General features: G+C 40.4%; 1 protein-coding gene across 3 annotated transcripts in view; it reads left to right on the plus strand.

Annotated features, from left to right (window-relative positions):
* AASS (aminoadipate-semialdehyde synthase) overlaps positions 1 to 15,474 on the plus strand; it is a 77,444-nt gene that overhangs the window by 47,898 nt on the left and 14,072 nt on the right. For all 3 annotated transcript variants that reach the window (XM_036760131.1, XM_036760134.1, XM_036760132.1), the window contains exons 14-19: positions 4,544 to 4,665; positions 4,885 to 5,011; positions 9,966 to 10,076; positions 10,180 to 10,288; positions 10,959 to 11,099; positions 13,715 to 13,879. In XM_036760131.1, coding sequence (XP_036616026.1) covers positions 4,544 to 4,665; positions 4,885 to 5,011; positions 9,966 to 10,076; positions 10,180 to 10,288; positions 10,959 to 11,099; positions 13,715 to 13,879 — 775 coding nt within the window. The remainder of the gene's footprint in view (positions 1 to 4,543; positions 4,666 to 4,884; positions 5,012 to 9,965; positions 10,077 to 10,179; positions 10,289 to 10,958; positions 11,100 to 13,714; positions 13,880 to 15,474) is intronic.

The following is a 15,474-nucleotide window of genomic DNA, read 5'->3' on the forward strand; positions in this document are numbered from 1 at the left end:
AAGAAAGCTTGGCTGCAGGGTAGATAGAAAGGCCCAGGAGTCCTAAAGGTTCCGTGGCGGGGCCAATGTCCAGGCCCAGGGATCCTTAAGTTATAGTTATATATGTAGGTAATAGTAGTAGTAGCTAACATTTATACAGCACTTATTATGTGACAGGTATAGTGCTAAATGCCCTATAATTATTATCTGATGTGTTCCTCACAACAATCCTGGGGTTAGGTGCTATTATCATCCCTATTTCACACCTGAGGAAAGACAAAAAGTGAGTGACTTGCCCAAGGTCATGCAGCTAGGAAGTGTCTGAGGCTGGGCTTAAAGCTGAAGTCTCCCTGATTCTGAGCCCGGTGCTCTATCCACTGCACCACCTAGCTGAGTAATTAAGATAGCATTGCATGTGGCCTATAGAACACGGAAGGTCTGGAGGATCTGAGGAAGCAATAGCAAGGTACATGATAAGGCCTGATGGCTCTCCATCTCATTAGAAGGAGTGGTGTTGTTAACTGCCGTCCCTTCTAAGCCCCGTGTCAAGTAAAGCATCCAGGGCAAAGCGGGAAGGAAAACAAGGAGAGTCCCTTCAGGGATGGCAGTTCTTCCATGGCCAGGACTTCCAGGACTGGTTCCAGTACAGCAGGGGCCAAGTAGGACAGGGCAGCTCTGGCCTGGGGCCCTTCCAGAGCCCATTCAGAATGGGACTCCTTGTTAGAAGCAAGACTATGGCTGCACAGCAGTATTATTTTGACACAGGATTGTGGTCAATTCCATTGACAGCAAATCCTGCCTAAGACCTCTTCTGTTGGAAAGGAACTTGAATAATAGCTCACATTTTCTCAGTGCTAATGTTAGGATTCAAAACCCTTAAGAAGATTAACTCAAAAAAGGCATTTTTTTGGTAGTGAAATGATCTGGTTTGCTAAGTAGGTTCTATTTCCATTGTATGGCTTTCTTCTTCATCAACCTTGCTAGCTCTTAACCACAAATGGTTTAATCAGTAGGGCTGTGCTCTCAGGAGATAGAAATATTAAAATCAATTTTCTTTTCTAACTGCCTACTTGCAGTGAATGGGTGAATAACTCTTTACAAGGTTGGGTTACAGAATCAAGTATAGACTGTAAGTGAATATTGCAATAAAACAAGTCACATTTTTTTTTGTTTCCCAATGCATATAAAAGTTATGTTTACACTATACTGTAGTCTTTTAAGTGTGCAATAGTATGATGCCTAAAAAAAAGTACCTACCTTTAATTAAAAAAAATACTTTATTGATAAAAAATGCTAACCATCATTTCAGCCTTCAGTAAGTCACATAATCTTTTTGCTGGTGGAGGGTCTTGCCTCAGAGTTGATGGCTGCTGACTGATCAGGGTGGTGGTTGCTAAAGGTTGGGGTAGCTGTGACAATTTCTTAAAATAAGACAACAATGAAGTTTGCCATGTCGATTGACTCTTCCTTTCATTTGAACACTTAGAGGCCATTTTAGGATTACTAATTGGCCTCATTTCAGTATTGTTGTGTCTCAGGGAATAGAGAGGCTGGAGGAGAAAGAGACCAGAAGGGCCAGCTGGTGGAGAAGTCAGAACACATACATTTATCAATTAAATTCACCATCTTATATGAGTGTGGTTCGTGGCTCCCTCAAACAATTACGATAGTAATGTCAAAGATCACTGAACACAGATCACCACAACAGATAACAATATCGAAAAAATTTGAAATATTTGCAAGAATTACCAAAATGTGACACACAGAGACACAATGTGAGCAAATGCTGTTGGAAAAGAGTAGCACTGATAGATTTGCTTGATGCAGGATTGCCACAAACCTTCAATTTGTAAAAAATGCAGTATCTGAGAAACGCAACAAAAAGAGGTAATTTTCCTGTGTGGTTGTAGCCTGGTCTATTATCAAAGCTCTGAGCTTGAAGAAAGACCTAATCTTGAATTCTGGTACCACCATTATGACTCCATCTGCATGAACTTTGTCTAAGCTGCTTAACCTGTATGAAATGCAATCACTTAACTTGTATGAGCTGTATGCTAGGAGGTGCAGTGAGTAGAGCACCAGGCCTGGAGTCAGGAAGACCTGAGTTCAAATGTGACCTCAGATACTTACTAGCTGTATGACCCTGGGAAAGTCACTTTGCCTCTGTTTGTCTCAGTTTCCTTATCTATAAAAATGGGGATAATAATTACAACTAATTATAAAGTGATTAGCACAGTTCCTGGCCCTAGTAAGTGCTATATAAATGTCAGCCATTGTTATCATTAATAGTAGTAAAAATATTTGCTTTACTTATTTCATAGGACTTTTATGAAAATCAAATGAAATTGTATGTATATATGTATATATATATACACACACACACATATAAAACACTCTGGGATTTTTAAGTCGTTATCATCACTGGATGTTATTACCAGTATATGATTACTGTTATTGCTATTATCACTGAATGTTATTAACACCATGGTGGCCTGATTTTAGGTATTCTGTAAGGCATGTATTTTGTGTGATATTATGAAAAAGTAGCTTCATGCTGTTTAACCAAGATCAGGGGAGCAAAAATTGCCCATTGCATAGTATTCTCTTCTATGATCATCTCTTCTATCGCCATCACTGGCTGGAATGCCTTCTGAGCTAATTATGTGTTCAGTGTGACCAGCTTTCTTATGTGCCTGGATATGTACATTAAGATAGAAATAAGCCTTCTTAGCTCTGGTTGCTTAGCACTTCCCACCTTCTTTATGTGACAGAATCTTGATGTAAGTCTATGGACTGAATTTGGAAAGAGAATTTATTTAATACAGCAAGAGGTAGTAGCAGAATAATCTTTGCTTGAAATTGCATATTAATGTTAAAATAATTAGTGATACTGATGTCCTGACTTGAAAACTGTGGATATTTCTATTTTTATGTAGGAGGAAATATACTTCTAAGTGTGGGGTGGCTGCCCCTTCCCCTACTAAACCACATCTGTGCTCCTATGATTCTATCATTGGTAGTTCTTTTGCTGGAAAACTAGACAGTTATCCCTTCCACATCACAATTTTCTCCACCATGGATTCGATATATCATGGGACGGCATGAGAAATTAAACGAGAATTTTGTGGGAAGCTGCAGAGAACAGGTGAAGGCCAGCAGACAAAACAGAAAAGGTTTAGAAACTCAGAAATGCATAAAATATATGTGCAGTATTGTATAGTATCAACCCAAGTTTTACAATAAGGTATTGTAAACAACTCATTAAAGAAAAAGAAAAAAAAATTCAGACTTCTCTGATAAGAAGGGAAGGCCAAAATTTTTTACACAGATTTTCTAGATTGCAAGGGCGCCATACCCCTAAGCCCCAAGATATGGAAAGGATAACTGTCCTTGGACCTGGAGCTTCCTACAGGCAGCTAAGTGGTATGCACGGTAGAGTTCTGTAATCCAGAAGTGCCTCAGACCCTTACTAGCTATGTGAACCAGGGCAAATCACTTCTCCCTCCAGGTCCATGTCTGCATCTGTAAAATGGGGATAACAATAACCCATCTCCCAGGGTTTATTGTGAGGCTAAAATGTGTAAACATGTATAAAATACCATATAGGAGCTAGCTACTATTATTATCATTAATGGTATTCTGAGGCACCTAGAAATGGATGGATGATGGGATAGTTGGCCAACAGTTAATTAATTAATTACCTATTGTTCCTTGACCTGTGGGTTTTCCTTGGATAGACAATGGTTACCTAAAGAATTCATATGGGCTCTGTGAACCCAGGAGTAGTGGCCCTATGCCAAATTTCTAATACGTGTAGGTAGATTTTAAAGAGGCAAAGTCTACTTTGAAAGACTTACTCTTATTTTGATCAGGTTTACTGAAAACTTCTGAGATCAATTGATATTATATTATTATATTGATAACTAATAATTAATTTGTGAGCCATCCTTTTCCTCCTATTTCTATTAAGACCAATTCCTGAAAAGGTCAGGCAGTTTTAGAAGAGTGTTAACAGTAAGGTAATCTCCATCCCAAGGCATCTACATGGGCAGGGACCCTTACTTTTGTCTGGTCTGTAAAAGCCAGCGTCAGCTAGATCTTTCCCCCTGCAGGACACGTCTCCTAGTCCTTGATCTCCTCCCTTAGAATTCAGGGCAGCTCAGCTACTGAAAGAGAAATCTAACCAGGGAGGTCTGGATGGAAAAGCCTTCCCTTGCCCAGATAGCTGGAGGCTTCTGAGTCTTAAGATCAAGTCATGTTCTCAGCAGGAAGCGCTGAAGACTTTTAGTCCACCTTCTCCTTAAGTGTCCACCAGTCAGTGTTGAGTTTCACTTGTTAGGGGTGTTCTCTGTCAGAAGGTACACATCTGATTTAAGGCATTTCTTCCTTGGGGTCTTTGGTTACTAAGAGAAACTACTGACCATCAATTCATTGATTACTAGCTAGCCTAATTAATACGTTAATTATTAATTACCTGGAAACTGTCTCTTGGGGGTTTTATTCACTACACTTCTAAGTTGAAAGTGTTCTTCTGGGTTTAATAAAGTTTTCATTTCATTTGCAGGGAGCATGCACAGTTGCGTTCAATGGACATGAGGAAGAAAGTTTTGCTACTTGGGACTGGCTATGTGTCTGAGCCGGTACTGGAATATCTTTCTAGAGATGGCAGCATTGAAATAACAGTGGGTAAATAAACCTTCCCTTTTATTTTTGGCAATTAGTTATCATATATTTGTGTGTGTGTGTGTGTGTGTGTGTGTGTGTGTGTGTGTGTGTGTGTGTGAATTCCTAGAACTGTAAAAAAATTTTTTTGAGAAGTCACAATGAACTTTATTCTTTGACTTGCTAGGAGGGGAAGACAATTAATCAAAAGAAATATCTTGAAGTGTTTTGTTCATCAAATAGGTTCAGATATGAAGAATCAGCTTGAGCATTTGGCCAAGAAATACAACTTTAACCCCATTGTTTTAGACGTTAGCAAGCACGAAGAGAGACTGGCCAGCATGGTAAAGAAACAGGACCTTGTGATCAGGTTAGTATCCACAAAGAAAGAAGCTCCATACATCTTAATAGCTGCTATTTCCCTTTCTGCTCAGAGAAGTTGGATGGAAATACAGTTGAACTGTATTTGAGAATCTCAAACCTGTAGGGTATTATAAGGGTTTTTATAATACTATAAAATGTAAATAATTATTTCTATGTTTCTATTGATTACTTAATATTCTGCTTAAGCTCAGAATTAGAGAATGACAAGCTGAAAGGGACATTAGCCAATGAACAAGCATTTATTAAGTGCTTATTATACATCAGGCACTGTGTTTAATTTGAGGAATATGATGGAAAAGCAAAAGAAAGACCCTGCCCTTAAGGAGCTTACATTCTAATGGAGGAGACAACATATACATAAATAGGGATATATAAGACACATACAAAGTTAGAGGAGAAGGCACTAGCCGCTCAAGGGACGGGAGAAGGCTTTCTGCAGAAAGTGGTGTTTGGGCTGAATATTGAAGGAAGCCAGAGATTCTAAGAGGCAGAGGTAAGGAGAGAAAGCATATCCAATTTTAGAGATAATTGAATCCACCCCCACTTATTTTACATCCTAGGTAACTGAGGTTCCAGAAAGCTTAGATGATTCGTCCAGATGCACATAGCCAGGTAAAGAACCTGGCTTTTTGAGTCTCCACCTAGTAGTCTCTCCAATATATCATGCTGCTTTTATGTGCATTCCTCCTAGATAGTAAGAATTGCAAAACGTTAACTGGGCTCAGACCTTGGCTTAGAAATAAAACTTTGAGTAAAATATAGTACTGCTAATAGCTGTTTACCAACGTTGTTGTTCAGTCATTTTTGGACACATCTGACTCTTTGTGACCCCACTTGGAGCTTTCTTGGCAAAGATATTGGAGTGGTTTTCCATTCCTTCTCCAGCTTATTTTACTGATGAGGAAACTGAGGCATACAGGGTTAAGTGACTTGCCCAGATTCACACAGCTAGTAAGTACCCGAGGTCAGATTTGAACTCAGGAAGAGAAGTCTTCCTGACTCTAGACCCAGCACTCAATCCACTTCGCAGCCCTGTATGCCAGTTGGCCAAGACTATTTGAGAATGTTGAGAATTCTTCTTCTACACAGCTGCAATACCTATGTTCAATTTTAAGTAGTTCCCTGTTGCCTTACCTTCTGTATTCAAAGCATGATTCAATTCTCTAGGTTATATATAATAATTCTAGGTTAAAATACACAAATCCTCATTCTGGAAGTTAAAACTCTGCACAATCTGAGTGGCACCTACGTTTCTAGTCTCTTATATTGTTTTCTTCCATGCACCCTCCATTCCTGTCAAACGACTGATGCCTATTCCCAGCATATGCTCCTTCTTTCATTGCTCTTCCCAACTGGTTCAGCACTCTTTCTTGCCGTTGTTTCTTAAAAGTTAATACCTTTGGTGAGCTCCTTTCCAGGCAAACTCCTTTCAAGTTGCGCCCAGGAGCAAGGCTCAATCTTTCATCTCAGTCTCAGCCAGCATAGGGCTGCTCATGGTGGGACTTCTGCCCACATTCTCCACCGCCTCAGCTGACGGATCTGCACCCTCCTTGCCCTAGGTATGTGCCGCCATCATGGTGAAGCTAGGGAAGGCTGCTAAAAATCAAGGTGAGCCAAAGAAAATGGCCTCTCCCCCAGGGAGGTGGAAGACAATGAAGATGAGGATATGTCAGAAGATGAAGAAGAAAGCAGTGGAAAAGAAGTTGTAGTCCCCCAGAAGAAGGGTAAAAAAGGCTGTATTCACACCAGCAAAGAAGGTACCACCAACCAAAAAAGCTATTGTTGCCACCACACCAGCCAAGAAAGCAGCAGTGACTCCTGGTAAGAAGATGGCCACTCCGGCCAAAGCCGCCTTCACACCAGGAAAGAAGAGAGCCACTCCAGCTAAGCCAGCTACCACGCTGGCCAAAGCAGCAGTGCCCCCAAGCCAAAGGGGCAAAAAATGGAAAGAACACCAAGGAGGAGGAGAGTGAGTCCGAAGAATAGGATGGTGAAGATGAGGAGGACGAAGAATTTGAGCTTCCCAAAGCCACAAAGATGGGAGCGGCTCCCACCAAACAAGGCTGAGGATGAGGAGGACAAGGGAGAAGAGAAGGACAGTGAGGAGTATGAAGATGAGGATGACTGAAGAAGTCATGGACACCATACCTGCCAAAGGGAAGGCTGCTGCCATGGAAGCTGCCGAGGGAAAACCTGGAAAGACCAAGGAATCAGAGGAGGGGGAGGAGGAAGAGGAGGAAGTGCTCCCAAAAGAAGCACCTGGAAAGAGGAAAAAGGAAATGGGAAAACAAGGCCCAGAAACCAAGAAACAGAAACTGGATGCTGAAGCGTCTACAAATTTCAATCTCTTCTCTGGTAACCTGGACTTCAACAAAACGAGCTCAAATCCATCATCACATACTTCTTTGCAAAAAAGGACCTTGTCTTGTGTATGTCAGCATTGGTTGCCACCAGGACATTAGGGTATGTGAAATTTGAATTTACTAAAGATATAGAAAAAGCTCTGGAACTCAGTGGCTCCAAGGTGCTTGGCTCTGAAGTTAAGCTGGGAAAAGCAAAAGAAAACAAGAAAGATCGAGACACACAAGGACGCTTTTTGTCAAGAATCTGCCGTATGCAAAACACTTTCATAATAGTCTTGGGGTGATAGAAGAGAGGGCAGACTGGGAAAAGGGGTAATCAAAATGCATGCCATCTTGGGGTGGGGGGAGGGGAGAGATGGGAAGAAAATTTAGAACTCAAAATCTTGTGGAAATGAATGTTGAAAACTAAAAATAACAAATTAAGATAAAATGAGAAAAAAAAGAATCTGCTATAAAGTAATTCGAGGAACTTAAGGAAGTGTTTGAAGACACTATTGAGATCAGACTGGTCTGCATCAAAGATGGGATGCCTAAAGGAATTGCCTACATTGAATTTAAGACGGAAGCAGATGTGGACAAAACCTTGGAAGAGAAGCGAGGCACTGAGAGCGACGGCCGAGCACTCATTCTGGACTACACAGGGGAGAAGAGAACTCCTGAGGGAAGAATGATTCCTGGGGTGGGAGCCACAGCGAGCCGGCAGACTCCAAGACCCTGGTGCTAAACAACCTGGCCTACAGTGACACCGAGGAGAGCCTGCAGGAAGTGTCTGAGAAGGCCACGTCCGTCAGCCTGCCCCAGAACAACCAAGGCAGACCCAGAGGGTACATTCGTTGAATTTGCCTCCATGGAAGATACGAAAGAAGCTTTGAATTCCTATAACAACATAGAGATTGAAGGCAGAACCATCTGCTGGAGCTGAAGGGATAGAAGGCTGCCAATGCAGCCCCAAAATGCAATCCTACAAGACCTTGTTCGTCAAAGGTCTGTTCGAAGACACGATGGAAGAAACATTGAAAGATTCATTTCAAGGTTCTGTGAACACCAGAATAGTTACAGACAGAGAGATGGGGTCTTCGGAAGGGTTTGGTGTTGTGGACTTCAACTCAGAGGAAGATGCCAAAGCTGCAAAAGGCCATGGAGGATGGGGAGATCAATGGAAACAAAGTAACCCTATACTGGGCCAAGCCTGGGCTTTGGAGGCTGAGGGGGCAGCCGCAATGGCTTTGGCCAGGGAGGGTCCGATGGCTGAGGAGGCTGAGGGGGCCTTTGAAGCAGAGGCTGAGGAAGCTTGGGGGCCAGGGCAGTTTCCAAGCAGGCAGAGGAGTAAGGAGGAGGAGGAGGTGACAACAAGCCACAAGGAAAGAAGACAAAGTCTGAATAGCCTCCCCCCTTCTCTTTTCCCCTGCCATGTGAATGGACTCTGGGGGTTTTATCCTGTCTTCTAATCACTGACAGAGCCTTCTGAGGACATTCCAAGACAGACCGGCAGCCCACAGGCATCTGGGACAAACCTGGATTCAAGGGAGAGAGCAGTGGTTTTGACTGGACAGATGTTTTGTATAAACTTTTTGCAGTTAGGGTGGTAGCTGTGGGAGGTCACCTTTTTGTCTATGAGTTGTCTTGAGTTTATAATGTTATACCCCATGTACAAAACCATTTTTTTCCTACAAAAATAGTTAATACCTTTCTTCAAAGCTAACAGCTCAGGCTTCACCTCTGCCATGAAACCTTTCCTGATCCCCACCAGGTCACTGTACTCTCCCTTGGAAATCAATAATAATAGCTAGTATATATACATAGTGCTTAAAGGCTTGCAAAGTGCTTTACAGATATAACCTTATTCAATCCTAAAAAACAACCCTATGAGGTAGGGGCTCTTATCCTCACTTTACAGATGAGTAAACCGAGGCTGAGAGAGGTTGAATAACTTGCCATTTGCGTGTCTGAGGTAGGATTTGAACTCAGGTCTTCCTGAGCACTCTATTCACCATATCATCTTGCTGCCTAACAGCTAGATTACTTGGTATTTACCCGTCTTTGTGCGTATCATATCCCCCCACTGCCTCCAAGAACAGTTTTGGTTTTGGTTTTGTCTTTGTATTCCCAGAAGTTAGTTTGGTACCTTACACGTAGTGGGCATTTAATAAATGTTTCAATTCTTGAGTACTAAAGGAAGGAGAAGTTGCATGCTAGCGTGTGGTCCTTGCTTGGAAGCAAATAAAAACTTTGCTTTGGGGCCTGGTGACAACATTAGAATCATATCTTTGAAGCAAGTACCAAGGTGTCTATATTTGGTGAAAATCATATATAGAAAACTGAACTTAGAAAACTAAGTTTTGATAAAATGGGAGGGTGATTTTTCTTAATGCAAAATTTTTTGTCAAGCCTCTAACCTCTGGTACACTTAAAACATGAATATACGGTAAAGATCTTTTTTATTCATAGCATTTCATGAATCTTTGTGTTATATAAACAAGGTATGCCCACAGTCAGGAGGTAGAGTGTTAGTTTCTAATCAAGAAAGCTGTTGCGATGTCATAATCAGATGTTTTCCCCTCCTCTTTCCACTTGAAGCTTGCTACCATATGTATTACACCCTATTGTGGCCAAAGCATGTATTGCCGGCAGAGTGAATATGGTCACTGCTAGCTACATAACGCCAGCCATCAAAGAACTGGAGAAAAGGTAAGTCTCCTAAATATTCACTAAAATAGGTGGCCTGTAGCCCCGCTGAAACATTTTCATTTTATGAACATTTTTTCATTTCCCACTTTTTCAATTCTTTTAGTGTGGATGATGCTGGCATCACCATAATTGGAGAATTGGGATTGGATCCCGGCCTTGACCATATGTTGGCCATGGAAACAATTGATAGAGCTAAAGAAGTGGGAGCCACGGTAAGATTTATTTAGGAAAATCTTAATTAATCTGGTTTCTTCCATGCAAGAAATACCCCAGGATGATAATATGCTTTTCCATGATAGTATCATGTTGGATAGATTTTATGAAGCTAGATTTTCATGCAAAGTAGGCCTGGGGTAGGGATGTCTAATTGGAACTGAACTGGTGCTATTCCCACCTTTGGGATCAGTACACAACTAAACACTTGTGTTTTTGTAGAGCACAGATGAATATGACAAATATGTTGACATGTATATAGGAAGAGATCTCTGTGATTTATTTCATTTGGCTTTAAAACATTTTATACATGGTAACAAAGAGAAAACTTGTGGCAGTGGAGTGAATGGAATCATGATGTGTTTGTAAAGATGAGATGCATTGTAGAATTTTATGAGTTGGATTCAAAATTCGGTAGGAACTTAATTGTCAACACAATTATTCTCTGCCCTCAAGGCCTATCTGCCCTTATAAAATGTCCTTTTATCCCTGACAGTAACAAGTCAAATTGACTGTGAATTAACCCAAGGTAGGTATTTCCGATTGCACCAGGGAGCACAAGAAGCAAACTCAATACTTTACTTCGTTTTGGTATAATTGGAATTGTTTCTGCAGTGAATTATTTTCCTTAACCTGCTGATAATATGACTTATGTAAATTCACTTACAGATTGAATCTTATGTCTCCTTTTGTGGTGGCTTGCCAGCCCCAGAGCATTCAGACAATCCTTTGAGATATAAATTCAGCTGGAGCCCAGTTGGCGTCTTAATGAACATACTGCAACCTGCTAGATATCTACTCAATGGAGAGGTGAATCAATACTGTTAAAGAGGTCAAGATATCAATCGATTGAGTTGTATTAAGCCTACCTGTTGATTTTAGGCCAAGTTTTTCAATGGAAGTTTATCATTCAATATATTAAGGCAATTAAAGAGGATCCTTAGTCATAAATATTGAGGAATATTCAAAGTATTAGCATAGCAACCTGGGAACAACATCCACCTATGCAGATAGCAGCCTCTATAGCTTAGTAGATGAGCCCTAAAGGCAACTAGGGGGCACAGTAGATAGAGTCCTAGGCCTAGAGTCAGGAAGACTCATCGTCCTGAGTTCAAATCTGCCTCAGACACTTACTAGTTGTGTGACCCTGGGCAAGTCACTAAACCCTGTTTGCCTCAGTTCTTCATCTTTCAAAAGAGCTGGAGAAGGAAATGGCAAACCACTCTAGTACCTCTGCCAAAAAAAAAAAAAAACAACCCCAAAACCCAAATGGGTTAGGAAGAGTAAGACACACTACAAAAAAAACACACACACACACACACATCCATGCACTCACTGACTCACACATGGGAATTGCCTACCCACTAGTCAGAGGAATTGAGGATTAAATTATGTTACTGTTTTATCTCTTTTATCCTCCTTTATCTCTTATCCTCCCCTTTTAGTGCTAAAGCCATCAAGAACATTTACATTTGAATACTTAAAGGATCCATGGGTGTGTCCTTACAGATATTGCCTGCTCTAATACACCATTTTAGTTGATGATCCCACTGAACTTTAGTAGAAAGTCTTCATGTGTTGCCCTGGCTGGGAAAAAAAAAATGTTATCATCTAGTAACCAACAAGGACTCGGTTATGATCCTCTCTGAATTTTGGCTATACACTTGTTATTGGGCTTGTATTCACATAAATTAAATTGAGCAATTTACTTAAATTGGATCAAGTCAGAAGGCTTTTGTTAAGCACTTTACTACGTATCAAACATTGTACTAAGCCCTGGGAATGTAAAGAAAGACAACAGCCTCTACCCTAATGGGGAAGACAACCTTCAAACAACTTTGCATATGTGGCATATATTAAGGGTAAATGGGAGGCAATCTCAGAGTGAAGGCACTGGCATTGCAGGGGGAATGAAAAAGTCCACTTGCAGAAGTTGGAATTTGAACTAAGACTTAAAGGATGGCAAAGCCAAGAGGCAGAGATAAAGAGAGAGCATTCTAAGCACTGGAGACAACCAGTGAAAAGGCATAGTTGGCAGAGAAGGAATGTTCCATCCACGGGACAGTAGCTCTGGAGCATAGAGTGCCTACTCTATGCCCTACACTGGGGGTGAGAGAATGGAGGATACAGAAGTGTATGCCTTTGTTCCCATTTTCCAGAATTCTGCAGTTTTGTTGGGGGTAGAGAAGTGCATGTAAATGCATATTAAAAGTGCATATATATCATGCATATAAAAGTGCCTTGCATGTAGTAGGTTTTCATGAAATATTTGGCAGGGCTGGTGATAGAGTCTGGCATTTTGAAAATGTAGGGGACAATTTAGATGTCTGACAATTGGGGAATGACTGAAGGATTGGTGATTATGTCAATATCATGAAATAGCGGAATGCAATTAAGAAGGACAGATGTGAGATGTATAAAAAAATCAACAAGTTAATTAAACACATAATGCTTATAAGGCACTTTATTAAATGCTAGGGTTATAAAGATGAAAAATAACAATCCCTACCCTGAAGGTGCTTATAATCTAATGGAAAGACATATGAAATAATATGAAGTGAAGAAAGCAGAGCTGGAAGTTCCACATACACATTGAAAAAGACAATAGTGTAGACATATATAGGTGGCTGGATAAACAAAGATGATTGGGAAAGATCCCAGAGGGAATGGTTAACTAATAAACTGTTAGACTCATCTGTCTGTCTATAATTTAATTAATTTTATGTGAAAGATTAATTGGTTTTGTTGTTGAAAATTGTTTGCAACTGATTACTTTTGAAATTAATTATAATCAGTTGCTTTAATTGTTTTAAAAATTCAAGTCTCAATAAATTTCAGTAGAAAGAGCGCTGGATTTGGGAATAGAAGACTGGAGTCCTAATTCCATTTCTGCCATTAACTGTCTCAGTGGTTTTGGCCAACTTATCTGGACTTTATTTTCCTCATCTGCAAAGTGAGGAGATTGGGTTCTATGACCACTTAATGTCCCTTTGAGTCCCCAATTTATGGTCCTATCATAATTTAGTTGTAAAACCCAATTGTCCAGTGGGATTTAGAGTGACTACTGTCTATGGAGAAGTATGGCAGAACCCTGGAAAGTGAAGTAGGGTGTTACAATGGAAATAATGGATCCTTAACTGGATCCAGGAAAATCCTGAGTTTGAATTCTAGTTCAGACACTTGTTAGTTGTATGGCCTTTGGCAAATCTTTTAACATCTCTAAGCCTTAGTTTCTTCATTTGTAAAATGGAGACCATTATTGCAATATCTAGATCTCAGGGTTATGAGGAAAGCACTTTGTAAAACTCAAAACTTGTTACAAATAATGTGTTTTTATTAATAAAGAATGTGACTTTACTATAGCTTGTGAAATTTGGCAGGTTTGTGAATGGTGTTTTTGGTTACCCTTTTTCAATTTTCATCAGGTGATTGAAGCTGGTGGGGCATCTTTTCTTGATTATGTTACCCCCATGGATTATTTCCCAGGATTAAATTTGGAAGGCTACCCCAACAGAGATAGTACCAAGTATGCTGAGATATATGATATTCCATCTGTTCATACCTTGTTGCGAGGGTCTCTCCGATATAAGGTAAGCGTGATGTTTTAGTTGTCAAAGATGTCTACCTCTTCCAGAATTTATGCATTTTGCTGTTGGTGATGCATTCATATAGTTTATCTGCATATGATGTAGTGGGTTGAGATCCAGCCTGGAAGCCAGGAAGTTCTGGGTTCAAGTCCTGCTTTGGGCATATACTGTCTGTGACCTTGGCCAAATCATAACCTTTTAGCTCTTTAAGTCACTCTAAGAAAATAAGTCATAGGGAAGATGCCAATATACTTTGGTAGAAGGAGGTTTCCTTATGTGGGAGTTCCTTGAGATGAGTCTTCCTGACTCCAGGCCTGGCACTCTATCCACTATACCACCTCCTTATCCCTTTTTTTCTTTAATAGAAGAATTCTAAAAGTTTGGTTGCAATAGCCCTTTAAAAAGCCATCTAGCAGTGCAATGTCTAGAGCGCCGGGCCTGAAGTCAGGAAAACTCCTCTTCCTGAATTCAAATCTGGTCTCAGACACTAGCTGTGTGACACTGGACAAGTCACTTCACCCTGTTTCCCTCAGTTTCCTCATCTGGAAAATGAACTGGAAAAGGAAATGGCAAACCACTCTAGTATCTTTGCTACAAAAACCCAAATGGGGTCACAAGGAGTTGGACACAACTGAACAAAAACAAACCCTTTTAAGGGTTATTAAAATACAAACACTTTTTGCTTGGAGAAAAAGGGACATGTATAAGTAGTAAAGAAACCATCTACCAGCATTCTTAGTGTTGTATAGCTCTTAACCAGCTGAGTAAGTTATTCATTGGTTTGGGGGTGTTTTGGCTGATGCTTCTTGCCATTTGTAGATGAAGCAAAGTCGACTGTACCTTTGAACAGCATTTTTCTGAAAGGATAACATGATATTTGTCCCTTGAATCTTTGATGTTCTTGTCATGAGTACACAAACCATAGGTACAGGCTGCATCTCTTTGACATTTTTTCATCCCTTTGTAGTTCCTGTCCATGTCTTTCTACTGATCCTCCACGGAATATCTACAGGGTATTCTAGAGGCCTTTCTTTCATTCTAGTAGAAATGTAAATCCCCTGAAGGCAGAGTCTGCTTAGTTTTAAACTGTGTTCCCAGCAACAAGCAGAGTGCTTTGCACATGTTAAGAGATTGATAAAAGTTTGTGAATTTCATTGCACTGCATTTTAACATTTAGTGGATAAGAATGCAACATTTAGGTATCCATTTGCTATCCCTAACTCATTTGCTGACTGACCTGTCTCCTTAATCAGTCATAATCTTGTTGATGATGTCTTTAATTTTTTCTTTTTTCTTCAGTTAATAAATATTTATTTTCTGTCTCTTCTACTTCCTCCACTGGGAAAAAAAAAAAGAAAAAAAGCCCTCATAAAAATATTCCTAGACCAACAAAATGCATCCTCCCCCCCAGTGGCCATCTCCAAAAATGATGTCTCATTCTGTGATTTGTGTATGTCCCTTCTCTGTCAGGAGGAGGGTTATATGCTCCACATTCTGTCTTTTATCCCATGCATGTCTTTTATTTCATTTCTCAAACATATGAATATTATGCTGCAGGTTTCTGACACCTACTATCCATCTTTCAGCATGTAGCACAG

The sequence above is a fragment of the Trichosurus vulpecula genome, chromosome 5 (assembly GCF_011100635.1).
Source record: "Trichosurus vulpecula isolate mTriVul1 chromosome 5, mTriVul1.pri, whole genome shotgun sequence".
NCBI lineage: Eukaryota > Metazoa > Chordata > Mammalia > Diprotodontia > Phalangeridae > Trichosurus > Trichosurus vulpecula.